The sequence below is a fragment of the Camelina sativa genome, chromosome 15 (assembly GCF_030686135.1).
Source record: "Camelina sativa cultivar CO46 ecotype springtype chromosome 15, ASM3068613v1".
Taxonomy (NCBI): domain Eukaryota; kingdom Viridiplantae; phylum Streptophyta; class Magnoliopsida; order Brassicales; family Brassicaceae; genus Camelina; species Camelina sativa.
In genome coordinates this window covers 199,085-225,313 of record NC_141894.1, presented here as the reverse complement: position 1 = coordinate 225,313, position 26,229 = coordinate 199,085, and the positions used below count along the sequence as shown (strand labels likewise).

Below are 26,229 nucleotides of genomic sequence, written 5' to 3'. Positions count from 1 at the left end.
CCTAAAAGAATTAAAGAGCATCTCAGTTGCTGACGTGGCCACCTTTAAATACGACGCACGTGCATGGCTCAAGCAAAGTGCTTACAAAGGCAGCAAACATAAGAGAAAAAAAGGCGTCAACGACGCTCACGACGCACAGTATTAGTATTTAATATCCTAAACTTTAATTTTGTCTATACGTAAAGTTTTTGCGCAAGTACTCAAAATCCATATTAAACTTTTAGAACTCCAAAATACTCCTACTAATTACGTTGACATATATGATTATTCTACTTATAAATACATCCAAGTGGCTCACAAAGTTCAATATATTCTCATATACTTATGAGAATGAGACTAATCCGACGATACAATTTATGTATTAAAGGTAGAAAAAAACAAGGTATCGAACCACAGATTTAAATATTAGGTAGTCCCATACGAAATTTTGGAGTGCTATGAAAAGTATTTTAATATGTTCATTTCTGATTAAATAGGATATTTTCGTTCGTTTCTCATATGTTTATATATAGTACATATGTTATGCTATGAAAAAAAGAAGGATAAAATACGAATTGCATAGGAATGCACATAAGGGGCCGAGTTCCCATAAGTTGATTCTCTCTGTCTTCGGGACTCATCAAACACAAAGTTCCGATATTTCCTGTAAACCCGTTTCCAACCAAATACAGTATATTGGGTAATTGTAGCATTGTTTTATATTAAACCTAGTAATTAAGTACCTAACCGGTAACCCACTTGATGATTTAAAACCGAGTTATTTAAGAAATTGTAAATATCAAAAAATTTCATACTGTATAATTATTTACAACTTTCATATAGTAAAACTGCAAATACTCTTTTCACTTAATATTTTAGGTAAGAGTAGTAGTATATTATATGTTCATATGTGTAAACAAATATTGATGCTTTAAGAGAGCTTTTGTAGCTGCTAAAATGGATTAAAATATTCATGTAAGACCCTTACACATATGAGTCTGTATCCTCATGAGAACAGGAGAGAGATAGAGAAAGAGATGATTTTCAAAAGATAAACATAGAAAAAAGAGAAACTCAAATTAATCAAAGATATAATATAATGTGTATTATTTATAGATCAGATCACATCTTTAAGCTTCTTCTTCTCCTTCTTCGACTTCTTTTCTCGTCTACTCTTTCTCTTCTCAAACTCAATAGAACAGAAACTCTTACTATAGACCAGAAAGCAGATCTGGGATTTTGTTTTCGTTGATGTCTTCATACGGAGAAGTATTTCAATCAGGATCCATGGCTTTTGAGTAGGTTAATGTATTACACCATCACAAATTAAGGTATGTAACTATTTCGATAATCCTCCCCTTGATGTCTCCATTGTTGTTTCCTCTATCGGGTTCATTGATTCATCAAATCTCCTTTTAAGACAATTTTATAGGCTAAAATCTGTTGTGACTGACAAAAATAAATCATTGTTAACAATAATGCTTACTTGCTTAGTTAGGTTACATTATCCGTTTAGTAGGCGTTTCAATTTATAAGAACAGTAGTTAATACTATACAACAATAATAATGTTCGGATGCAGATCCAAATATTGCATGTTTGTTGATAGTAATAAAAATACAATTCTTTTGTTTATATATACATTACCTAGTTCAACACAGTTTTTTTGGTTGTTTTTGGTCTTTTTATTAGCTAAGTACAGTTTTCCTAGTGTGAAAAAAGCATAATGTGTCTACCTACATAAAGAGTGTCTCACCATAAATCAAAATGTGTGGGGTTTTTTTTTCTAAGCACACCACACTAGCTACGCTGAATAATGAATGTTGCACTAACTAACTTAATTAGTTTGTTGGGTATTTAGTGGTTAATGTTGAAATTTGCATCAAGTTCTCTCATTTGACAAAACAAAATGATGGAAAGTAAAAAAAATGACCCCTAATCTAAATAGATAAACTGTATAAGGTTCGTACATGTCAGTCTATTAATTAATTCTACAACGCCGAATAAATTTTTGAATTTTTTGACTCGCCTTTTAATTATGTACTTTTTTTTTTTTACCTTATACTACAAGTGAAAAAGGGACAGTCGTACTTTTCACCTTTAACTTTCCTTTTTAGTAACATATCGAATAAAAAGATAACCCATTTCTTTTCCAGAGATCGTTTTGTATTTTCAAAATATCTTCTATCACCTATCACGTAAATCATTTACAAATCTAATCGTTTTTAAAATCCTAGGGGTATCCTACTTATTGTAGACACTATTTTATCCCACGTGAATAATAAAATTTTCATTTGAATGTTTTTGTATTGTATTGTATTGTATTGTATTGTATTACTTGTAGCTTTGAAATGGGCCACGTAAATGGGCCATGCTAGGACCCGGCAACCCATGTGAGATATGATCTCCCGCACTATAATCCACGTTGTCTCACTGATATCTCTAATTATTTTTTTAAAACACTACTATCGTCTTTATATTTTAGGAGCGATAAATTAATTTTGAAAAATCAATAGAGGGACTGGACTGTATATGTTTTAAAAGCTACCACCGTACCATAAGATTCTTACCATAAAGAGCCAATTTTTTTTTTTTTTTTGTCATCTGATGTTATTAATACTGCTTGAAAGTTTACATAAAGAGCCAAAATTATAATAAGAGTTTATTTTATAATAAGAGTTTATTTACACATCTCCAGATTAACAGTTTTTTTTTTAATCTTGTTTTAACCAGTAAAAAGAATAGTAGTATTAGTATTATTTTTCCGCTATCGAACAAAAAAAAAAAGCTTCAGATTCATCTCCCACGCGGTCGTTCGTCCAACACTTTTCATTATTTTACAAAAAGCTAACCAGACCAGTCAACAACTTGACCAAACCAATCTCAGTTTAAAACTAACTAACTCCGATAGTATTTGACAGAGCTGTAACGTTGACATGTGATCTTTTCTTTTTTCAACTGGTCACTAAAAAGTAAAAACATTGGCTGGCACTCTCCTACAGAATACTCGTTGATGCAAAAAAAGAAGTAAGACTGTGGCTAAAGTGAAGGCAGTGGCTAATACGCGCCAAAGTGGGAGCGTGAGTAAGATTTGAATGCACCTGAAACTGTCTGGTCAATAAGTTAAAGTGCATGGGAGAAATCTTTGTTGCTGTTTCCTATATCTCTCTTTTTAGTTTTTAAAAAAAAATTTTACTAGTAGTTTATTTTATTTTATTTATAAAGTAACAACAAAATGTAATATACACACTCGTATATGGACAAAAATCTGTATATTGTGATGGAAACAATGAGTAGTATCATGTAAACGTATAACTTACTAGTAAGCTTTATTTTGTTTTTTCTTTTTCTTTGGCAGGGTTAATTTTATAAATTTTTTAAATGGAGGAGGAAAGCCAAAAGCCGCATCGAGTGTCACGTAAATTAGAGCAGAGTGAATCCCACTGTAATAGTCAAGGAGGAGGCGATGAAGAGCCGAGATCAGCCAGATGCTCCCGGAAAAGGTGCCGGTCTTGGGCGGCGGCGGGGATCGCTGACTGCGTGGCGCTCTGCTGTTGTCCCTGCGCCGTCTTGAACCTCCTCACCCTCGCCTTCGTTAAGGTCCCCTGGATGATCGGGCGGAAATGTATCGGCCGGAGTAAGAAGAAGGGGAGGAACCGGGACGATCGTTTACATGAGCAGCAGCAGCAGAAGCGGAGGTCGGCAGAGATGGTGAGCGGTGGTGGATGTTGCGGTGGCGGAGATGACGACCACCGGTTTGTGGTGGAGAGAGATGGGAGTTTGACGAAGGAGGAGGAAGAAGAAAGAAGGGGGGCGTCGTTAGAAGAAGAGACGAGGATAAGTGCGAGAGTGGAAGCAGAGAGAGTTTGGTTGGAGTTGTATCAGATTGGTCATCTTGGCTTTGGTCGAGTCTCCTTCACTGGAATTCAATCAATTCATCATCAGTAGTAATCAATCAGTAATCTAATCAATCATTAATAGAGAGTCAGAGAGATACATATATTCATAGCTAGGCAGGCGTATCATTTCCAAAACAACATCAAAATAGTAATATATACATAAAAATTGTTTTGTGAAATTCTTTTAGTGCAGCAAATAAAATTCCACAATTACATATTTCAGATTTCTCACCCACAAGCTATTACGTATTATTAAGAAAAAAAGAAAGTACATACATATATACTGGTTAAATGTTCTTATACATATAAAAAGATAAAAACATATGTAGTATAGATATGATGGGCTCATTCGTTCGGGCCCATATTGTAGGGCTTACACAATGATTAGCAGAAAAGGGTAGTTTGGCAAATATAGTTATACTAGGTAACAATCCGTACAATGTGCGGGATAAATTTATACAAATAAAATTAGAGTAATGAGTAAAATTATTTTTTGGGATCTAAAATTCATTTGTGTAAAACCAAAATATATAACTAAGTTTTTTTTTTATTTTGTTTAAATTTACATTTATTTCAAATATGTTTCACCGTGAAATATTATACCAATAATATTTAAATAGTCAATCCCTTATAATAATAATTACTGTGATAATTTAAATTTTGAATTTTAAATATGTGGATAGTAATCATATTTTTTAATAGGTGAATAATTTCAGGTTTTGAAAATGTTTTAAATATAATAATTATATATTTTAATAATTAAAATAGTTATGAGAATGATTCATATATATTTGAAAATTGAAATATTTTGTTAGATGTTTGATTTTTTAAATTAATTAAAAAGGAATATTTTTTAATAATTCAATGGTACTTATATGTAAATATCCATAAAAAAGAGAGCAATAAATTCATTGGTGTCTCGAGCTTTCTAACCACGACATATCAGCATTTTCTTGAGAATGCTTCTCTATTAATATATAGGGGATAGAACTACACTGTCATAGCTGTCCCGTAACAGAAACGGTGCTCATTTTAGCATACATATGAATCAGCTAGCTAAAGTAAGCATGTGTATACGTAGTGCGCGCATAGCTTAGCATAGTTGTATTGTCTTCCCCCACATCGTGTATATGATCTGATCTGACCAAGTAGTCGATTCCCCCCCCCCCCCCCCCCAAATATCAAAAACAACAGAGACGTATTAGCAGAAAAAGAAGAGAGAGACGATTTGTGGGTGAAAAAATGGGGAGCGAGCCGACGAAAGTGATGGTGGCCGTGAACGGTTCGACGATCAAAGAGTATCCTCACCCTTCGATTAGCAGCAAAAGAGCTTTCGAATGGACTCTGGAGAAGATCGTCAGGTCCAACACTTCCGATTTCAAGATTCTCTTGCTCCACGTCCAAGTCACCGACGAAGACGGTTCGGTTCTTCTTCTTCATCTCTCTCTCGCCTTCTTTTTTTATTTATCCTTCCTTGACATTGTTAGGATTTAATTATGATATCGCGTAGATTGGGATGATCGTTTCGGTCGGTGAGATCATCTCTTTCTCTCTCTGCTTTTTTTGTTGTGTTTCAATTTTGGCTTTGATCTTTACATTTAAGTTTAAGGGGTGGGTATGTGTTGCTGTTGCCAGTTCAATTACCATATTCTTGAAGAGTTCTTATTTGTATGATGAGAATATATCTGATGCTGATAAGAATGAAGGTCACTATCTCTTCTCTCTTATCTCTTCTCAATCCCTAATACAAACTGATGAACCTAACTGATAAGATCAGAGTTACAGTTCTCCTCTCTTATCACCATGAACAGAGTCGCAGCTCTGATCTAACAAACTCACAATGTTGATCACGCAGGATACTCTTCACAATCCTACACTATTCTTATTTATACTCTAAACTTCACACATGCTTCTCTTTACTCTTCACATGTGCCTCTCACATGCTCTCTTATCAGATGCCTGCCTTGATTCTTTCATGCTACTTGTTTTGTTCTGTTTCTTGTTTGTTTGTTCTGTTTCTTTCATGCCTTGAGTGATGAATTTGTCTAAGTTTCTTTTGGGTGTTCTGTTTTTTTTTGTGAATTGGGAACCAGGTTTTGATGACGTTGACAGCGTTTATGCTTCCCCTGATGATTTCAGAAGCATGAGAGAAACTAACAAGGCTAAAGGTCTTCACCTTCTCGAGTTTTTCGTTAAAAAATGCCATGAGATTGGGGTAATAATACTCTCTTCTTTATTAAGTTATCCTCCTCTCCTCTGTCTACTTGCTACTTCCTCCTTTTTTTTTTTTTTTTTTTTATATCTCCTTACTAACAACTACTGTAAGTAATCTTGTGAAATTCATGATCATTGCAAAACCTGTAGGTTGCTTGCGAGGCCTGGATTAAGATTGGTGATCCCAAGGATGTTATTTGCAAAGAGGTCACCCGAGTCCAACCTGATTTTCTCGTTGTTGGAAGTCGTGGTCTTGGCCGCTTTCAAAAGTGCGTACAAATTCTCACACTCCTCCTACATGATTTATTGCTTCATTTATACTAGTTATTAGACTGAATGATGAAATTACCAATCCGGCTGTCATGTAAAGGATAAAACAGCTAGATATGATTTTCTCTTTGACAGATATTTGAGTTTGGATAGACTAGTTGATTAGTTCAAGACTCTACTAGCTACTAGAGACTGCTATTGTTGTTATTTCAAACATGACGTGTTTTTGTGATAATATGTCTGGAGTCTTATGGGTTTGGTCTTCTTCTCACTCTCCTTCATTGCATTGCAGGGTCTTTGTGGGGACTGTGAGCGCGTTCTGTGTGAAACATGCCGAGTGTCCAGTTTTGACGATCAAGCGCAATCCCGATGAAACTCCCAGTGATCTAGCTGATGACTAAATAACAACAACGTCCCTTCTTTTGTGTCTACAAAAGTCCAAATTTATACCTTCAATATTTGTTATCTCTCTGTGTGTGTTTGTATTATGTATGTGTGCAGTCTGATACTTTTTGGAACTGGTTTTCAAACTTAACCAACTGCTATGATATATTTGATATTTGTTTAATTTTTTCATATATACCGTAAAAGTTGAAAGAAAAAAAAAAAAGAAATATATATATTCTTTAACGAACAGCGGAACAGAGGTAACTCTTAACTCTGCTCTCACACAACCTTCATATGTAAATTAATTGCAACAACATTTCAGCAATAGAAACAACACCAAAGAACGTACCAACACCAAAAAAGAGCAGCTCGGGGATATAAATATATAAAGGTAGTAGGACTATCTTAAATGACATGGTGGTCACCATTTAGCAAGTGGACGGGCCACAGATCTTCAACGTTCCAGTAATTCTCGTTTGACTGTTCTACCACATTAAACGTTGTCGTCGCCGGAGAGAAGCTCTCAGCCATGTCGATGGCTTTCCCGGAGCTGCCTTGGTCCGTCGTCGTCATCCCCGAGCTCTGTGAGTTTCCCGAACGATGATGATTCATCATATTCTCGGACGACACTTTCACTTTCATGTGTCTCTGAATCTTTGTCCTCCAAAAGTTCTTTATCTCGTTGTCCGTTCTTCCCGGGAGATGCTTCGCAATCTTAGACCACATATACAACACAATATATTAGTTTTCTGATTCGTTATTACGTACGCACGCATGTCATGAAACTATATGTAAGACCTGTTCCCAAGCTTAGCATGAAGCTGAATGATCACAAGTTGTTCTTCTGCGGTTATGTTGCCTCGCCGCACATCTGGTCGGAGATAGTTCAGCCACCGGAGCCGACAGCTTTTTCCAGTACGTTTTAGACCTTATTATAAGATGAAAACATAATTATATACATGCATATATAACATCATCAAAAACAAAACATAACACGTGAGTGATCAGTGTTTAATTATTGTATATGACTTGAATGTGCAAATATACCAGAGGCTTTGGCGACAGAGTTCCAAAGACCTTCACCATGATTAAGAATGTAATTAAAGAGGATGAAGTCTTCTTCCATAGTCCATGGCCCTTTCCTCACTGTTCCTTCCTCTTCTTTCTGTGATGTTATAGTCGCTTTGCCTCTCCCTTTCTTCTTCATCGTCTCCATCTATTTTTCTCAATGCAATTAATCAAGATCGAGAGAGAACAGAGAGAGAGAGAGAGAGATACTCGGGGCGGGAAGATGATCAACAACAACTGTTTTCTTTTATAGGGTTGTGCCTTGTGACTAAACTCCAATTGGTTATACAAAGCAGAGTTGTTTTTCAGTGGTAACTATGTACTGTGTACATATATATATAGACAAAATCAATGAAATATGTAATATTTGATTATAAAACTTAATGAGAACTCTTAAATAATAAGCTAATAATCAAATGAGTACTTGACGACCACACAAATTGTAAACAGTGAGAAGAAAGAAAGTACGAAATATTAAATCAAAGCAAAGGTTGACAGAAACATTACACTGATCGTTTATGTAAATAACGACTTCTTCCTAACCCTCTAATCACTAATATATATACTAGCCAATACTTTTATTTAGTAAACAAAATCAATGATATTCTTTTCGTTTTGAAACTGAAATTTATATATATTTTTCATACTTGCTATGTTTTACCCCATCTATTCTAAACTACACTTTCAAAAACGCATTATTTTAATTATAATTATGTATGATTTCGAATTTATATTTCGATTATACAAAGAAAATCAATAGTAGAGAGAGAAAACAAAATGAAAGTTGTGATAGCGTTTGCTTTGGGGCAATTAATTGAGAAGGTTCGGTGTAATTCATATGCCAGATTTAGTAAGTGTGTTTTGTGGCTGATATTTTAAATGATGTGTCATCATCTTACAATTTCAATTAAATTATTGTAAGATAGTAGTAAGCAGCAATATAACCAAATACTTTGCGTGTATTATTATACAATAAATTAAGCTGTATTAAAGTTAATTTAAAACTGTATAGTAGTCGTTTTTTTCCAATATAATTCGAAAGACAAAAATCCTTGAACTATTATTCCATATATATACAATTATTTTACAATATTAGGATTTATTTTGGTTGATGATTGATTTATATATTCAGGATAAAAGGGTTATCTCGTAATGACCAATGATTATTAATATTATTGATAGTGGAAAATAAACCATGTGTGAACATATATGATATATGTATGTAGTGAGCTTTTGATTTTAGATTTTAGGAGTTCATGATTCGTTTAGTTGTAAAAGGAAAACTAATTTGTAACCACAAAAAAACTAGAGAGTCTATTTGGAGACTAATAGGCTGTCATCAATTATATTATCATCAAAGTACACAAGACACACACTTCTCCTCTAAGCCTTAGACTCACCAAACTTCTTTTTCCAAAGTTTTTTCTTTTGTCCAAAAAACTAACTAGAACAATTATTAAACGTCACTTTTGAAAATGATGAATACATAGATTTGTTATGCTTTGCATTAGATAGTTATTTTTTTGGGTTTGGTTCGGTTTATGACTATAGAGTGCTGACAGGTTATTCCGTCAGCACAAATGGGGAGATGACGAATTTGAAGTTCTCATCACTAATTTGGAACTATGAAAGCAACGAAGATAGTTCGATTCAGTTTGGAGACTAAACCAAATCAAACCATACTAAACCGAGATCTCAAACATCACTGTTTTGTTGTTATTTAAATGCCAAAGCAGCGTAGAGATCGAGTCCCATAAGATAAATAAGGTAAAGGTTACTCGTATCGAATAAAACAATTCTTACCAATCTCTGAGAGTTTGAGTAAACAGATGAAATACAAACAATAAGATATCAATTGTAGTTTGAGTAAACAGATGTTTTTTTTTTTTTTCTTTTTCTAAATTCTTCACCGGCCAAAAAATATTATATATTGTCAAAGGAATAAGGGATATCTCCAATAACACATTCTTCTATCACGCGCTTTATCAGGCTACCTTTTCATCTGTGTTTCATCATGGACTCGTGGAAGCTGCGAGGAGGCGATCCGGTGGAAGACGGTGGTGGAGCTCTGTTGAATCTCTCAGGGCTACGGCTCCTTTCACGCTCCCTTCCCCATCCGTTGCTGCTTCTGCTTCCCATCAAAAATTTATACAATCTTAAGTCACAAACATAATTTCAATAACATCCAACACAATATTTTAAAAGAAGAGGCCGATATGTTAATTTACCTGTCACGCGAAGCAAAGCCACCTCTGCCACCATAACCAGAGTCGCCACCTCTGCCGCCATAACCAGAGTCGCCACCACGACCACGGCCTCCAGAAGGAGGACCCCAGCGACTGTACTTATTCATTCCACCACCACCACGTGTAGCCATTTCACGGATCTGTTGGGGAACTTGCTGGTTTGCTCCTTCCAAGATCTTGATCAGATCTGAAGCATGTTTTGAATCCTGATCACCAAAGAATGTGAATGCATGACCAGTCGCTCCAGCTCTTCCTGTTCTTCCGATCCTATGAACATAGTCTTCCACTCCATTGGGAAAATCATAGTTTACGACCGCCCTGTGATCTCAGATTGTGTTAAAACTAACATAATCATCAAGTAACAATTTCATGATTCGTTTTTTAAGGATTGCGATTTGGATTATATTGAATACCTGATGTCCTTAACGTCCAGTCCACGAGCAGCAACATCGGTTGCAACAAGAACTGGAGTCCTGCCACTGCGGAATTGATTAAGAACATGGTCTCTCTCAGGCTGGGACTTGTCTCCATGTATAGCAGCAGCTCCAAATTGGCGGGTTATATTGCGTGTTAGTTGATCACACATCCTTTTGGTCGAGCAGAATATTATCACCTTTGAGCCTGGTTCCTGAGACCGCAAGATCTGCTCTAATCTCCTCTGTTTCTCCATTGGTGTTACCACTTCAATATGCTGCGTCCAAAAAAGCACAACAATCAGATTGATTTTCCTGAAACGGTCAGCAGAATCAATAGAATCAGAGATCAAGTCAAACCTGTGTGATTGACTTGTTAGCCACAAGCTCGTCAACGTTGCCAATGTTGACTTGAGCAGGGTTAACAAGCAAGTCAGCTGCAATTTTCCTAACTCCCTTTGGCCACGTAGCTGTGTACATAAGGGTTTGACGCTTAGTGGGAATTTCTTTCACAATCTTCCTTATCTGTGGTTCAAAACCCATGTCCAACATCCTATCTGCCTCATCTAGCACAAGGTAAGATATTTGACGCAGACTAATTCTCCTCATTTCAAGGATATCATTCAATCTCCCAGGAGTTGCAACCACGATATCTGCTCCTCTATCTAAATCCCTCAGCTGAGGTCCCTTTGGCGCACCACCATACAAACACTGAAACAGAGATAACAAGACCAGACATTTATAATCCATTAGACAGATGCTACACAAGAAGCAAGTCAAAAGTTTACAAGTTCAGAAACTTCTACTTACGGTACACGAAATTCTTGATGACCTCCCAAATTTAACAGCTTCTTCTTGGATTTGTGTGGCCAGCTCCCTCGTTGGAGACAATACCAAGATTGTTGGGCCCGCGCGCGAATCATTTCGGATGCGTTGAAGATGCAAAAACCCAGGAATCAAGTAACCCAAAGTTTTTCCTGAGCCAGTTTTAGCAATGGCTACAATGTCCCTACCTTGAATAGCAATTGGCCATGACTGAGCTTGAATTGGAGTTGGAGCAGAGAAACCTGCACTGAGTACCTAAGAAAGCAGAAAACGAGGCTGTCCTATGAGAAGAGGAACACCAAGGTTATTTTGGGCTTAGGGAGTGGTGGCTCATGTCAGAAGAAGCACCATCCCCCATTTGCAGGCGGCAAAAGATTACTGATGAAACCTGCAGCAGGAGGACGCCTCTTCTTCTGTCTGGACCCGGTGGTGAAATGAATCATCACACCATTAACAGGCCCTGCCACGAGCTTGGATGATTTGGGAAGCCCTTTCCAAAAAATTTGGCCCACCATATAGGGCACTCCAAATAATTTGCAAGGACCTCAAAGAAGTGGCACAGTGTACGACATTAGCTCCCCCCCAGGAGCAAACATCGCACCTGGGAAAAAAAAGAAAAAGAAAAGGGTGCATATGGCATAAAACTTTGACTCTAAATGTTAAACCTAAGTCGATCTAAGCTTGGTGACAAAATAAGGCTACTATTAGGAAAACCAAACTAGGTTCATAAATCAGACCCCAGCATAAAACCCAACAAAGATTCAGCTTATTGAACGGAAACAAAGGTTTGAGGGTTTCTTAATTCTTTTCAATTTACTATGACAAATTAAATCATACCTCCCGCAGAAGATCAGGAGGGAATCCAGTAGCTTCAAAGGACATTATAGGTGGTGGTACTTGGCCCCCCTGAAGACAGAGGAAAAGAGATATCAGTAACTAGAGGAAATAAAAAGGTTTTACAGAAATTAAACAGGTGAAAGCCAAATAGGCAACTTGGTAAAGAGGAACACACTAAAAATTATTACATAAAGAAACCGACTGTGGTTCAACGAAGATTTTAGATACTTACACTGACAGTAATCTCATGACGGCGGGAGTAGGCCTCAGGGGAAAGTTCACTTCTTGGAGCTGATGAAGGAGAAGGACCTCTGGCAGATGGTGCACCATATGCAGGATTCGCAACTCCGTTAGCAGCTCCATTCGAATAAGGCGGTCCACTCCTGCCACCCTTGAGGAAATCGAGAAAATTTTAAATGAGCAACCGACCAAGAGGTACCAATAGCAGAATAGAAAATAGAACAGGTATAAAGGGGAGACAAGTGATGAGTACCTCAGTAAACCTGGAGGAAGAGTCAATCTTAGGGCCATGTTCAGAGGGTCTAGAATACTTATCATCAGCCTTGCGAGGAGGAGCATAGGAGGCACCGTTAGGAGTAGGGTGAACCTGAACGGAAGAGCTAACAGAGACGGGAGGAAGCTTGGGAGCAGGTCTCTCGTACTGAGTAACATTGGTCTCAGGATTCCAATAGTACAAGAAGCCACTGGCATCATCGACAAGGCCTTTCCAAGGCTTAGGAAGAGAATGATCCTCAGGTGCATAACGGACAGAAGAAGGAGCATTAGCGGTAGCAGCCATTGCAACAACACCCCAAACACAAAAAGAGGTTTCTACAATTTAAGAGATTCAATAAAAAAAGTTACTACTAAACCTCATCAAAAAGCAGCCAAAAGTAACACAAGAGGTCTATCTATACAAACTAATTATACTAAAGCAAAATTCGTGATTATCTTCAATTTCAAGTTAATTAAACCAAAATTATAAAGCATCCAAATAGATTCGAGCACAGATCTGGATTTTACTAAATCGAAGAAACCCTAACACGTAATAATAATATAAAATCAAGCGGATTCGGATCATCAGACATCAGAAATAGAAACACGACCAATACAAGTGAAATCTCAAATACCAAATTCGAGGAAATCACCGAGGAATTTTTTCTACAGGAGCATAAAACGCGCTAGTACCTGATGATGATGGTTTCAAGTGTTGCCGATGAAGAGGAGCGGTCTCTGGAAAACGAACCAACCAGCAGATTAGATTTATACTTGGTCGGGTCGGGTCGGGTCAAATCTTCCAAAGTCGAGATATGAGATTCCTTTTTTTTTTTTTTTCTCGACCTTGAATATAAATTTCTCTCTCTAAAAATCTACGCCACAAGAAGGGAGAAGAAGCGTAGAGCAGAAGAGAGAGAAACCAAAAAAGACCAGATGGAGAGAAGACGTGTGTTCCCCTTTTTATTTATGCCGTCCCGTTTATTAGGTTTATACTTTTACCGTCTCTCAACAAAAATATCTGAATACCTTTACCTACCTAAACGAGCCGCCTCCTTCTCTTTTGGGCCTTCTGTGGGCTATTCACTTTTCTTCCAAGCCCATTGTTGACTCATCAGAAGGGAAATACAATTTTCCAACTCCCAAGTATTGTTTTGTTTCTTCTTTAATGGATTAGTGACATATAATAACAAACTCATTGAGTGTAAACTGACATAATAATTGATTGAACCAAAAAAAAAAAAAAAAAAAGGCTTCTCACACTGATAACAAACTAAAAGAGCTTCTACAAATTTTTAACATATATACAGACAAATTCAGCAAGTTTTTGGATTTGGATTTGGTTTTACTTTGACTCTTCTGGCTCTGCTGTACAAATATACTCCAGCTAGTGCAGTCGCCGTACCTGTTCAAGAGTTTATTGAAAAGGAAAAGAAAAAAACTTCTTCCTTCAACAAAATGATCTTGTACCAATCCTATTATTACAACGTATATATATAGTCGTCTATATTTTGTTTGTTCTGTCAGTGTTACCTATAGAATTAAGAGGTGAAACTGGAGTTTGGAAGAAAATAATGGATGATGTTATAACCACCACACGCTTCACGCAGTTCCCCACCGAGTGTGTGACCGGAGACACCATCTCCAGTATCATATACGATACCTAATCAAAATCCGGATTATTATTCTGAGACACAGTATAATACTTTATTAGAAACCATACACTAACTGACGACTTAACACAGAACCTTAACTGATCAGTACAATTTTATGAAACCCAAATATGCGGACCAACCTGTTGGTAGCTATGCAAGCAAACCCCAGCAAGAAGAGACATGATGCATAACTCTTTCACGGACATTCCCTGGCTTGTCTGTCAAGCAAACAATCACAAACATATATCTCATAACTTCTTCTTTTGGAGACCTATTAGATATATCTGTTTACTTACAGCTATTTGTAACTCCGAAGGAGTAAGCTTAAACCCATCCATCATGATTGCTGCAGGGACCAGTAAGATAAAGGAGATAATGGTTATTACAGAGAAAAGGTTGATGTTGTCCAACGCTTCCTGTTTCAATAGAACCACACATGTCGATTACTAGCATTCTTGAGAGGACATATAACACGTATTCGGATCCTTCTTTTTTACCTTTCCAACCATGAATTTTTTACTGAGAACATTCCGTGATTGGTTTGTTACATTAGACGCCATCGCACTGCAGAAACCAATCCTAAAAAAACATCCAATCAAGTCAATAAAAAGAGTCATCAACAAGATTAATTTTTCCTTTCTGTTGATTATTGATTGTTGTTCATACCAATTGAAAGAAGCTTCAGTAAAAGATGCTAAAGAGACTCCAGCGACAATTGGCAACAGCGAGCAAACAACCCACAAACTTGGCCACTGTCATCAAAATCAAAAAACTTCAAGAATATGTTTGAAAGTATAACTGGCTTGTATAGTTATAAGGTTATTTCTGGATGAAATAGGAATCAAATCAAAACCCTGTTTTAGATATGTTAAGTCTTAAGACGAGTGAGTCTCTGTTTGGCATACCTCACCGAGCAAGAGAACAGAGAACAAGACGGTGAAGAAAGGCTCCATTGCTTTGATTGTATGTGTGAAAGAGACGTTTACTCGTCCCAAACTCACGTTTGTTAGCAAGTTTCCTAACGTGTGAGCTGCTGCTAGTTGTACGATCGCCGTAAACTGAAGATCAGAGGTGTTACTTAGAGTTGAAATCTCCCTGTTTTTTTAGGGTTTGACGGAATCAATACTGAATTACCTGAGAAGGAGCAAATTTAGGGGGTGGATGGAGTTTAAGGAGCCACATTATTGCAATCATCAAGGTTCCACACCCTAATTGAAAAGCTGTTACAGTCGCTGGATATGGATAAACCCTAAGTACCTGGGATGAACGAGTTCCAATACTTGTATGAATAGGTTCCTGAGATATTCTCGGTATGTATATAACGAAGCAAAGAAGGAACCTGTTTGTTGAAGATGTTGTAGTAGATATTGAGAAGGTACCAAACTCCGAACATGCCTCCTAACTTCAACCCTTTGACCAAACTTTCGGATTTCGAATCTCCTCCTTCCACGTTCTCGGGAGCTGTGGCTGACTTGAGCTTGAAGCCATTCAATCTAAGGTTCGGTCTCCAAGGATAAGAGCGAGAAGATGAGAAAGCTCTGCTTCTCCTGCTCAACGCTGGTTCAGGAATCGATTTGGCAATGAACAATGGATATGGAAGTCTCGGATTTGGGTTAACAAATGTAAGAGGAAACATAATTAATGTTCCTTTGATTGTGTATATGAGATACTCCAAGATCTACATAATAAATCCTAAGACATTTGTTGGGTTTTGACAAGTTACATAGACAATTCCTAACTTTCTGTTCCTTCTTCTTTCTTCTAATTTGGTAAGAGAATGTTTAACGAATGAAACTACTCTGTCGCCTCATTTTCATAAAAGAAGAAGAAACAAGTTTGTTTTGTTTTTGGATATGATACGATGCAAACTAATTATTATTGTTTCACAAGAGTGCTCTCTCGTTGTACTCTGTTTGATTAAAAACTTGTATGCCGACATTTTTTTTGTCCAGGTGTACAATTCAAGATTTTCTATTTAAACATTGGCTAGTTGGATAGATAATTGTATTGTTTTTTGAAATTATTTTGACATATTTTTGTCCTTCATTTTTTTACAAACGGCAGGGCTGGCAGTGGTTATCTTGGAGTACATTAACATTTTTCATTAAAAGTTTTACGTACGAACAGGGAAAATTTACAGACCACAAATTAATAGGGTTTGATTGTATATAGAAGAAGAAAGGTCAGGGGGGAAAATGTAATGGACAATATTAGTAGTAGAACATGTGGATGTTGTATCGTATGCACCTGACCTGAGTGGTGTGATGCCAGATGCCAGATGCCAAATGCCAATCAATTCTAGAGTCCACTCTTTATTTTTTTGGTCTGCCGTGTTATTTTCGTAAACAATACCATGGTCCCATGAGTCCCCATCCCATTGCTTTGATTAGGAAATTATAAACATTGATATTTTTTATTTGGTGTCTTGACCTTTTTGATATATATAAATATATATATATATATATATAAAAATGCAGCACTGTAGAGAATTATCAAAGGTTTACAATAATAAATAAATTGGGCTTTTATTTAGGTGGAGGAAACACAAATCGGCCCATAAAACTCTGGTAGCCACAGAGAGACAGAGAGGATCCAGAAGACCAGAACCTTCTAGGCCGGAACAGAGGTTATGTTGACACTATGATGTGTTTGTTTTATACAGAACTCTCAGTATACAACAGCGCTAGAGGAAGGAAGCTGGTCAATTTTTGTAACATAAAAAAAAAAAAAAAAAAAAGAGAATCCCTGTAGTAGTAGAGTCAGAGAGCTAATCCGAGAGAAAAGGTTTCCGATGAGTAGTAGAAGTAGTCAGTTTATGGATAAACAGATAATGGATCTTTCCTCCTCTCCACCTTCCACTGATTTCAACTTTCTCGTGAATGATCATATCCACAACAAGAAAGAAGAGATCGTTCCTAGCTATGATTTCCAGCCCATTCGCTCTACCTCCGCCGCTCCATTGTCTCACTCGCCGTCAGATCTCCTCGGATCTACGACTACTTCTTCTTCTACTGAGCCTAGGGTTAATTGGTCTTCCAAGGTACACAATACAATACTTCTCATGATCAATTTCAAATTGCCTTGTCTAATTGCTTTTTTTTTTTTTTTTTTTTTTTTTTTTTAAGCTTTTGCATTGTAATATTCATTGTTTTCTTTTGTTTATGCTCTGTGGGCTTAGGGTTTTGGATCTCTCGACTCTATTGAACCTTCGAAGTTGGTTCCTGACGACAAGGCTCACTATGTGTCTAACACCACCACCATTTTATCTGAGATTGATACCACTGTGAAGAAGCATGTTGATACCTTGCTTCATGTTATGGAATCTGTCTGTTCACGTCTTACACAGCTTGAGACCAGAACCCTTAATCTCCAAAACCTTGTGGATGATCTCAAAGTTTCTGTTGATAACACCACTGATGCCAAATTCACACAGCTTACAACTATCCTTTTAGAGGTAACTCTTTTTTACCATTATATCCATCTGAAATTAGAACATTCAGATTCTCTCATCATATCTAGAATTTAGATTTTACATTATCTGATGATGGAATTGGTATAGAATCCTTGCGCTTTCTTCTTGTATTGTAACTACATACATTTAAGTGAGCCTTTCCTCTGGCTACTTATTCATCTTTTTCTATTCAGACCATATTTTTCGAGTCTGAGCTTATGTTACGTTTTTGTTGATGCTTTGGTACTTCTTTATGTGAATTGCGTGCAGGTGCAGAGTGATGTGCAACTATTGAAGGATAAACAGGATATCCTCCAAGCTCAGCCTCAGCTTTCAAAGCATCACGTATCCAAAGTTGACCAGCACACCAAAACACACTCTTTACATGGTTATGATCCCAATGCTCACTCGCCTGCACCAGTTCCTCCTCTTACTTCTTTCCCACAGCCACCATCTTCCGCTGCTTCTCCTTCCCAGCCACCTTCCTCGCAACTACTAGCTCAGCTACCTACCCAGTTTTCTCCTCAACAAGCGCCATCTTGCCCTCCGCCAAACCAGTTTTCTCCTTACCAAGCTCCTCAAACCCCAATGCCTCATCAACCACCTTACCAGTCACCGGCTCAGCAACAGCCACCACCATCACTTGGCTACAAACTCGACGAACAACCACCATACCATATGCAGTCTTACCCGCCAAACCCTCCTCTTCAGCTGCCACCTGCTGGTTCTGCCCCTTCTCAGCAGTTCTACAACCCTCCTAAACCACGACCATCAATGTACGATGGAGCAGATGGTAGATCTAATTCAGGTTTTCCTTCCGGTTACTCGTCTGAACCTTACGCATACACTGGTTCACCAGTGGCATCAGCTAAACCGCCACACATAAGTAGCAGTGGCACTGGTTACCCACAGCTCCCAAATTCACGTCCCTTGCCACACGCTTTGCCAATGGCTTCAGCCGTCAGCAGCGGTGGCGGTTCTAGTTCCCCGAGATCAGAAAGCAGAGTCCCAATCGATGATGTAATCGACAGAGTGACAACCATGGGATTTCCAAGGGACCAAGTCAGAGCAACTGTGAGAAAACTGACTGAGAACGGCCAAGCTGTGGACCTCAACGTAGTTCTAGATAAGTTGATGAACGAAGGAGCAGCTCCACCTGGAGGCTGGTCTGGTGGTCGGTAGCCATCGGTTTAGTTGATTCTGTACAGAACTATATATCAATTATCGATTTTAGGATCACCTTAGTGACCAACCAAAATATCTAAGAGCTTCTAAACCATTGCGACTTCATATGATTTCAGTTTGATGCAGAGAATGTCCGTTGCTCTGTCTTTGAAGTTTAAAAAGCTTCATCTGATGTTTTCGTTTTTCTTTTTTCTGACCATTTGTAAAAAAAATAAGCTACCAAATCAAATCTAGTACCGAGCAGTACGCATCAATAAACAAAGAACTGATTGAAACTATAGAAGCAAAACGTCTCCGACATTATTGTTACAGGAAGAAAAGAAAAAAACTAAACTCAAAAGAAGCGTACAAGCAAATACAAACACACAAACATCAAGAACTCACAGTCGATCCTTTTATTCACCAAAACACACGCTTTATGTAGACGCCACTCGAACCTCGTGAGTCTTGGTGGTGTCTCGGACATTACCCTTGGTGGTGTCTCGAACATCAAAAGTCTTGGTCTCTCGGACATCATGAGCTTTGTCTTCTATGGTTTGTCCAGCATCTTTAGTCCTCTGTCCCACGTACTCAGCCATGCCAGCCAAACGCTGCTTTGCTTCCTCAAGCTCCTCCGGAATGTGCTCTCCTGCCCGGCGGACGTAGTTGAGTACCCACGACATGGATGATAGTCCAGTGAGACCTATGGCCCCTGACGCCAAGAATCCGGTCATAGCTAGACCGATCACAAAGGCTGCTGGTACGATTACTGGGCTGAAGATGAGAAACAATGGGAATGCTAGCATTAGTCCAATAACCGAACCGGCTAATGTCAAACCAGCTATAGTCAGCAGCGTTCCTCCAACAGGTACACCCGCAAATACGGCTAGCACCTGCATGCACGTGCGTCACGTGAAAACCATATACATATATGCATAGCTGAGACTGGGAGGAATGTAAAACGAACCTGAGTTGAAGAAGGGCCACTCTGAGGATAAAGAACTTTGATGCCTCCTTCGTGCTGGCGTTGAGGGTGCACTTGAAGCTGGTGTGAATGTGTGCGAACGTCTGCCATTGATCCTCCAAGTTCAAACTTAACTAGAGAGCTTCGGAAAAGAAGAGAGTGTTAACTTAATCGATTGCTTCAGCCTTTAAGGCTTGAGAATTGAGATCGGTTTTGGAGCTAGATGGTGTGTAGACATGACACGTAACAGAGTGACGTGGCACCTGAGAAGCTTGCATGAGTAACAAGTTTCGTTTCCTCTTTTATTTAACTAAACTCTCATTGCGAATCCGATGATATCAATGAGATGGACAAAGATGACTACATTAGTGTCAGGGGGTGGAGCCATTCTACATAAAAAGTCTGCTCTACCCTTATAATCAGAGTACTCTCCTCTATGAATCTTGTCATCAAAATCTTCTGAATTGACTAAAAAAGCATACGGCCTTGCTAAAAAAATCTTGAGTTTTTCTCCTATAAAAGGGATTCCTCTGGTCAGGTATGGTTTCAAAAGCAAACAGTCAAAAGATTGAGATTATTGAATAGAATATGCAGAAACTCTGATCTGCAAAACTCAGTACATACCTGTGATGAATTCAAGATCATGTATCGTTGCCGAGAAAGACAGAGATCTTGGCTTCAAGCTTATGCATACACTGAATCACAAGCTGTCTCCCTCATATTCGAAGTACACAGAATATTCCAAGTCTGCTTTCATATGCAAATCCAGCTCTTTGAGCAATCCATAAACCGGCTCTTTCTCGGGATGCAAATCATCATCCGCCACAAATCTATGTACCTTTCTTGTTATCTCAATCAAACTCTCTGCCAGACCTTTCTTAATTCCTCTCTGCTTCACTGTATTTCTCAACTTTTCCACATTCTCCCACTCTCCCTTAACCCCATACAGATTCGACATTAACATGTAATAACCAGCATGATTAGATTCCAATTCAAAAAGCTTTTTTGCTACAATTTCTGCCATCTCATTATTCTGATGAATTCTACACGCGCCTAAAAGAGTACCCAAGATTTGAGGTGTTGGTGAAAAAGGCATGCGCTTTGTGATTTCAATGGCAGTATCTAGTTCTCCTACACGACCAAGAAGATCAACCAATACAGCATAGTGTTCTAAGTTAGGAACAAATCTATATTTATTCACCATCAACTCAAATATGCTCAACCCCTCGTGTATCAAACCTGCGTGACTACAAGCAGATAAGACTGAGAGAAATGTCACTTTGTTAGGCTCAACTTCTGAGCTGTTGACCATGTGACTAAATGTCTCCAGCGCTTTAAAGCCCTTCCCATGAATTCCATAACCAGTGATCAAAGAGGTCCAAACCACAGTGTCCTTTAAAGTAATCTCGTTGAATACTTTAGAAGCATTGCCTAGACTGCCACATCTCGAGTAAAGCTCGACAAGAGACGCTCCGATGAATGAGTTACTGTCAAATCCATATTTAATCACATAACTATGAAAGCATTCAGCTTGTTCGAGAAAACCCAACTCCGAACATGACCCGAGAATCTTGACCATAAGAATAGCGTCAGGCCTGGTATTATTTGCCAGCAGCATCATGGAAAACTCCTCAATTGATCTGTGAGCCATTCCATTTAATGTAAAGCCACTTATCAAAGCAACCCAAGAGACCACATCTTTCCTTGGAATCATGGAGAAAACAGAATAAGCTTCGTCGGGGGAGAAACACTTCATATACATATCGACTAGAGCAGTGGAGACTTTCACATCTGTCTCTAAACCTTTCCTAATGGCTAATTCATGAGTCTTCCTACCTTGCTCTAAATCATGAGCAGCTGCACAAGCTTGTAAAACACAGAGCAAAGTAGCTACATTAGGTTCTGTTCCGTGATCCATCATCTCATTGAAGACACACAATGCTTCAGCGGCAGATCCATTTAGAACGTAGCAAGCAATCACTGTGCTCCAAGATATAACGTCTTTCTCTGCCATCGTCTTGAACAAATTAACCGCTTCTTTGAAAGCATTCGACTTCGCATAACAGTTCAATAGCGAATTTACTAAAGACAGATCCTTTGAATACCCACGCCTCAGCGCAAAACCATGCACACATCTCCCAAGCCTTGAATTCGATAGCTTTGTACATGCAGAGATTAGTGTGACTAAAGTCACCCGATCAGGAGTAATATCAGAAGCCATAGCCATTCTCCTGAAAAACTCAACGGCCTGAAAGGGAGACCCGTTTTTCTCAAAACCAGAAACCATAGAAGACCAAGTCACTAAATCAGGCTTCTCCAACTCATCGAACACCTTCAAAGCTTCGGTCATTCTCCCACATTTAACATACATATAAATCAGAGAAGATCCAACATAAAGGTCAGAGACAAAATTGGGATCCTTGTTCACAAACCCATGAATCATTTCCCCATACTTAACATCCCGCAACTCACCGCAGGCCTTGAGAGCAACTGGAAGAGTGAAATTATCAGGCTTTTCTTCATCGCGGAACATTTGAACAAAGTGACAGAGGACATCTTCCCATTGTTTATCTCTGGATAAACTCTTAAGAAGAGTATTCCACTGGTATAAGCTTCTCTTCGACATTTCGCCGAACACTTGGCGTGCATCCACGGAAGAAGAGAACTTCCGGTAAAAACCCATCCGATCTATCTCCCCTGGAATTAAAAAAATATCCCAAATTAAAAACCTCCTTCTGAGTCAATCGATCTTGTCGCTTCTACATTGCTTGAGCAATTCACATTTCCTTCTCGTAGTGACTAACTTTTGCGAGGGAGAGAGAGTTGAAACTCTTCAAGCATGAAGCGCCAATGCGACGACTGCGTTTTGTGTACATGATAGTTTGGGCCTGGGCTATATCAGTCGGGCCACACTACTCTGTCTCTGTGTTATATTTGTGTAGCTTTTTGATTGGTCGACGTTAATTTTTTTTTTTATAATTAATCAGTCAGTGTTTGTTGTTTGTATGCAATGGGATATTTAAATACAAACCATGGATAAACATAACAATTAAAGAACGATAAATAAAGATTTGTTAATTAATTAAGGAAAGAAATGGGAAAAAGGGGAACACGTGGCAGTATACAGTTATAGAGAGAATTGGAAACAGCTACAAATACGCACAAAAGGGCTCCTTGTTCGTCTTCTTCTTCAAGCTCTCTCGCTTCTTTCTTCTCTGACTCATCATCATATAATAACCCAGAACTTCGAAGAGAATCAAAGCCTTATTCAAGAGAACTTCAAGGTCCGCATTTTGTACTCTCTTTGATCTCAATCTCTATCTCTGTCCTCTTGATCTCTCTTTTATCTCTGTGGTCTACACATTTGTGCTACTTTTTTCTTGTTATTATCGTCACGTTGTGTGTCGCTTAGTGTATATATATAGAGTCGTCTCGGATTTGATTGATTGATTTGTGAAGAAACGCGTAGAGTTCGGTGGAAGTTGTTCGGATCAGAAGCCGATCGCGGAGTCGCTTGGTTTGATTACGTCGCATTTTTTTCCAAAATTCGATTAGACGACGTAAGCTTGAATCTTTTCCCTTTTGGTTTTGTTCGATTCTCTTCGATTTCTTTATTATTTCTTGATTTCCCCTTTTTCCGGAATTGATTCCGGTTTTTATCTTTTTGATTATTATTCTTAAGTATTACTATTGATTTGTCCGTATATTCCCCATATTTTTTTTTGTTTGTTTGGTAAACGGTTGGGGGGGTGTTGTTTATAAAGTTGATAGATTTGCATCTGGGTTTTTGGTTGTAGCCTTGTAGCTAAGAGTGAAGGAGATCATCATCGATTTCAGAACACGAATCGACTCTTCGAGTGAGGTTGAGACCATAAAAGAGATGCCTTTGAATTTAGGCAACGATAGCGATGATTCGTCCCGGATTATTTTGACTGAGCCTCGCGGTTCAACTGCTGAGGTTTGCTTTTCATTTCCTTCCTCCTATTGTTTGAGGCTCTTTAATTTCAGTAGTTAGTGAATTGAGCCTTATTTACCTTGTTTGAAGGAGATGTTTATCTTCAGGGAGTATGAAATGAAACTTGAAACTTGTTTTTCAACTTTTCTGCAAGCCTTCATTGGTTTTTTTCATGTTTGCTTTGTGAGGGGTTGTAGAGTTTACATGTTCTCCGATTATAATATCTTTCAGGTGCTTCTATTTGGAGGACAAGTCATTTCTTGGAAAAATGAAAGGAGGGAAGAACTTCTTTATATGAGCAGCAAGGTAAACTGTACTCAAATTATTAGTCTTTAGATTTAGATCGTAAGCAGCTCTGATGTAGTCACTGATTTAACTTCAAACCCACATAGGCGTTAAGATCTGTGGCCTCAGTTCCGAACTATTGCTTCATCACTTCTCGTTTTCTGTAACTTTGATTTGTTGATAAAGATGTTACTTCATCTATAGCTTGAATATATATATATATATATATATATATATATATATATAAATAGACAAAATCACTGCCCATTGAAGAGTGAAGCAACAATGTTTTAACTAGTATTTGGTGTGTCTCATTTAGGCTCAATATAAGCCACCCAAGGCGATCAGAGGAGGAATACCTGTTTGCTTTCCACAGGTTTGGCACCTCCTGTATTTTTAAGATTGTTGAATCATCTTTTTTTGTGTGTTTCGTTACTGCCATCAAGCATACTGATTCATGTTTGCAGTTTGGAAACTTTGGTGGACTTGAGCGACATGGATTTGTCCGGAACAGATTGTGGTCATATGATGAAGATCCTTCGCCTCTCTCTCCTGCTAACAAACAATCATCAGTTGATCTGATATTGAAGTCCACAGAAGATGACCTGAAGACCTGGCCTCACAGGTCTGTTTTAACTTATACTCTGATCTTTGATCTGGATGTTTTGTTTTTGCTTCCTCTTCGTCTAACTTCATACTTCCTCGGCGCTATTGGTGCAGTTTTGAACTCCGTATTCGCATCACTATCAGCCCTGGGAAGCTTACTTTGATCCCTCGTGTGAGGAACATTGACTCAAAGGCATTCTCCTTTATGTTTACACTGCGAAACTACTTATATGTATCTGACATAAGGTATGCATCTGATTTCCTCTACTTAATACTGGTTTCTTTTTCTGAGTGATAATTCATGTGGGGGTATCGAATTTTCAGTGAAGTACGAGTTGAGGGTTTGGAGACACTGGATTATCTAGACAACTTGATGAACAAAGAAAGATTCACGGAGCAAGCAGACGCGATTACCTTTGACGGCGAGGTGAGTGATGTCAGCTATTGTCTTCTCTACTTAAATTCAAAGAGGAAAAAAAGACCAGCAAGATTGATATAGAGTCATTGCTGTGCACAGGTCGATAGAGTGTACTTGAACACACCAACAAAGATTGCGGTCATAGATCATGAACGAAAGAGGACAATCGAGTTGCGAAAGGAAGGCATGCCCAATGCAGGTAAACTATAGCATTTTTGATCTTCATACCTTTTTTTGGAGTGTTATTGGTTTCGTCTTCTAACGGATGGAGTTGGAAACGAGCAGTTGTGTGGAACCCTTGGGACAAGAAGGCAAAGACCATAGCTGATATGGGAGATGAAGATTACAAAACAATGCTTTGTGTAGATTCTGGAGCGATCGAGCCGCAGGTATTGTTAAAGCCTCGTGAAGAGTGGAAAGGGAGACAAGAACTGTCTATCGTCTCATCCAGTTACTGCAGCGGACAGCTTGATCCACGCAAGGTTCTTTACGGAGATAACTGATCCTTATGGGATTTCTTTTTTTTTTGCTTACTTAGTGAAGACAGAGAAAAAAAAAAAAAACAAGAATAATAATAAGCCCTATGATCTCATTATATCACACACACACTAGCCAGAACACAAGTCTCTAAAGATTCAGGACTTGTCTTGGAACCTTGGAGATTTTTTTATCCTGTCTGGATTGGTGTTGTTGTTGTTGTTTACAGAGAGGAGAGGAGAGGTCACGGTCATATTTTGTAACGTTGACTCTGTGTTTTGACCATCAAACAATGTATCGGTTTCTTTGATTCGTGAAATTAGAATATATATAATATCACCATTGTCTTCTTTACAACTCTGTTAAACTAGTCTTCTCTTCTCTTGCGTTTTCTTAACCATTATTTTCTAGATTTTGTCAAGTAGTAATCATACAAGGATAAAAGATAAAAACGGGTTTTACAACGTATATTTCACGTAGGTAATAAATAGCATACAGTCTCCGTAATCCAACGGTAAGTTGTCCTGTCTCGACTTTGGGGTTAGTATTTTTGTTAAAGAAAAATCATTAGATAACACGCATTTAATTACGGGTAAATCAATAAATAAACTAAACTTATTAAG

General features: G+C 38.1%; 9 protein-coding genes across 16 annotated transcripts; 4 read left to right on the top strand and 5 right to left on the bottom strand.

The window, feature by feature from the left end:
• Positions 1 to 1,171: 1,171 nt before the first annotated feature.
• On the top strand, positions 1,172 to 4,086 carry LOC104773396 (uncharacterized). Of its 3 annotated transcripts, none has more exons than XM_087488986.1 (3): positions 1,172 to 1,310; positions 2,980 to 3,057; positions 3,336 to 4,086. In XM_087488986.1, exon 3 carries the CDS (start codon positions 3,359 to 3,361, stop codon positions 3,923 to 3,925), a length of 567 nt encoding a protein of 188 aa, XP_087345112.1. In that variant the 5' UTR covers positions 1,172 to 1,310; positions 2,980 to 3,057; positions 3,336 to 3,358; the 3' UTR covers positions 3,926 to 4,086. The 3 variants fall into 3 exon arrangements, with proteins under 3 accessions (XP_087345112.1, XP_010496302.2, XP_010496301.2); XM_010498000.3 differs by having other exon boundaries at positions 2,980 to 3,061; XM_010497999.3 differs by lacking the exon at positions 2,980 to 3,057.
• Positions 4,087 to 4,862: 776 nt separating this feature from the next.
• Positions 4,863 to 6,974, top strand: LOC104773395 (universal stress protein A-like protein). Its single transcript, XM_010497997.2, has 4 exons — positions 4,863 to 5,296; positions 5,970 to 6,091; positions 6,241 to 6,359; positions 6,653 to 6,974. The coding sequence occupies exons 1-4, from the start codon at positions 5,119 to 5,121 to the stop codon at positions 6,759 to 6,761; spliced, it is 528 nt and encodes a 175-aa protein (XP_010496299.1). The 5' UTR covers positions 4,863 to 5,118; the 3' UTR covers positions 6,762 to 6,974.
• Positions 6,952 to 8,560, bottom strand: LOC104773394 (transcription factor MYB57-like). 2 transcript variants are annotated; one of them, XM_087488987.1, is made up of 3 exons: positions 7,795 to 8,560; positions 7,546 to 7,675; positions 6,952 to 7,461 (listed from the first exon to the last, which is right to left on the bottom strand). In XM_087488987.1, exons 1-3 carry the CDS (start codon positions 7,961 to 7,963, stop codon positions 7,422 to 7,424), a joined length of 339 nt encoding a protein of 112 aa, XP_087345113.1. In that variant the 5' UTR covers positions 7,964 to 8,560; the 3' UTR covers positions 6,952 to 7,421. The 2 variants fall into 2 exon arrangements, with proteins under 2 accessions (XP_087345113.1, XP_010496298.1); XM_010497996.2 differs by having other exon boundaries at positions 6,952 to 7,471; positions 7,795 to 8,184.
• A 1,036-nt stretch (positions 8,561 to 9,596) lies between these two features.
• On the bottom strand, positions 9,597 to 13,882 carry LOC104773392 (DEAD-box ATP-dependent RNA helicase 14). 2 transcript variants are annotated; one of them, XM_010497994.3, is made up of 9 exons: positions 13,325 to 13,882; positions 12,630 to 12,967; positions 12,369 to 12,527; positions 12,137 to 12,205; positions 11,285 to 11,554; positions 10,835 to 11,185; positions 10,475 to 10,752; positions 10,044 to 10,379; positions 9,597 to 9,943 (listed from the first exon to the last, which is right to left on the bottom strand). In XM_010497994.3, exons 2-9 carry the CDS (start codon positions 12,933 to 12,935, stop codon positions 9,814 to 9,816), a joined length of 1,899 nt encoding a protein of 632 aa, XP_010496296.1. In that variant the 5' UTR covers positions 12,936 to 12,967; positions 13,325 to 13,882; the 3' UTR covers positions 9,597 to 9,813. The 2 variants fall into 2 exon arrangements, with proteins under 2 accessions (XP_010496296.1, XP_087343641.1); XM_087487515.1 differs by lacking the exons at positions 12,137 to 12,205; positions 12,369 to 12,527; positions 12,630 to 12,967; positions 13,325 to 13,882 and adding an exon at positions 11,688 to 11,900.
• LOC104773393 (phosphoenolpyruvate/phosphate translocator 2, chloroplastic) lies at positions 13,784 to 16,236 on the bottom strand. 2 transcript variants are annotated; one of them, XR_015581695.1, is made up of 9 exons: positions 15,626 to 16,185; positions 15,421 to 15,543; positions 15,192 to 15,344; positions 14,953 to 15,038; positions 14,784 to 14,865; positions 14,583 to 14,702; positions 14,427 to 14,504; positions 14,165 to 14,318; positions 13,784 to 14,036 (listed from the first exon to the last, which is right to left on the bottom strand). XR_015581695.1 is itself a non-coding variant. In XM_010497995.3 (9 exons), the coding sequence occupies exons 1-9, from the start codon at positions 15,920 to 15,922 to the stop codon at positions 13,948 to 13,950; spliced, it is 1,158 nt and encodes a 385-aa protein (XP_010496297.1). In that variant the 5' UTR covers positions 15,923 to 16,236; the 3' UTR covers positions 13,784 to 13,947. The 2 variants fall into 2 exon arrangements, 1 of the variants encoding a protein (XP_010496297.1); XM_010497995.3 differs by having other exon boundaries at positions 14,165 to 14,294; positions 15,626 to 16,236.
• Positions 16,237 to 16,821: 585 nt separating this feature from the next.
• LOC104773390 (uncharacterized) lies at positions 16,822 to 19,200 on the top strand. The gene is made up of 3 exons (XM_010497991.3): positions 16,822 to 17,326; positions 17,465 to 17,740; positions 18,008 to 19,200. The coding sequence occupies exons 1-3, from the start codon at positions 17,078 to 17,080 to the stop codon at positions 18,917 to 18,919; spliced, it is 1,437 nt and encodes a 478-aa protein (XP_010496293.3). The 5' UTR covers positions 16,822 to 17,077; the 3' UTR covers positions 18,920 to 19,200.
• LOC104773391 (oleosin 5-like) lies at positions 19,177 to 20,002 on the bottom strand. Its single transcript, XM_010497993.3, has 2 exons — positions 19,869 to 20,002; positions 19,177 to 19,794 (listed from the first exon to the last, which is right to left on the bottom strand). Exons 1-2 carry the CDS (start codon positions 19,974 to 19,976, stop codon positions 19,339 to 19,341), a joined length of 564 nt encoding a protein of 187 aa, XP_010496295.1. The 5' UTR covers positions 19,977 to 20,002; the 3' UTR covers positions 19,177 to 19,338.
• Positions 19,921 to 22,548, bottom strand: LOC104773411 (putative pentatricopeptide repeat-containing protein At3g01580). Its single transcript, XM_087487514.1, has 2 exons — positions 20,490 to 22,548; positions 19,921 to 20,378 (listed from the first exon to the last, which is right to left on the bottom strand). Exon 1 carries the CDS (start codon positions 22,546 to 22,548, stop codon positions 20,566 to 20,568), a length of 1,983 nt encoding a protein of 660 aa, XP_087343640.1. The 3' UTR covers positions 19,921 to 20,378; positions 20,490 to 20,565.
• A 404-nt stretch (positions 22,549 to 22,952) lies between these two features.
• LOC104773387 (putative glucose-6-phosphate 1-epimerase) lies at positions 22,953 to 25,948 on the top strand. Of its 3 annotated transcripts, none has more exons than XM_010497988.3 (10): positions 22,953 to 23,149; positions 23,335 to 23,425; positions 23,663 to 23,823; positions 24,052 to 24,126; positions 24,425 to 24,481; positions 24,573 to 24,730; positions 24,826 to 24,957; positions 25,036 to 25,138; positions 25,229 to 25,328; positions 25,415 to 25,948. In XM_010497988.3, exons 3-10 carry the CDS (start codon positions 23,746 to 23,748, stop codon positions 25,630 to 25,632), a joined length of 921 nt encoding a protein of 306 aa, XP_010496290.1. In that variant the 5' UTR covers positions 22,953 to 23,149; positions 23,335 to 23,425; positions 23,663 to 23,745; the 3' UTR covers positions 25,633 to 25,948. The 3 variants fall into 3 exon arrangements, with proteins under 3 accessions (XP_010496290.1, XP_087343645.1, XP_087343644.1); XM_087487518.1 differs by having other exon boundaries at positions 22,977 to 23,149; positions 23,325 to 23,425; XM_087487519.1 differs by lacking the exon at positions 23,335 to 23,425 and having other exon boundaries at positions 22,970 to 23,149.
• The last annotated feature ends 281 nt before the right edge of the window (positions 25,949 to 26,229 follow it).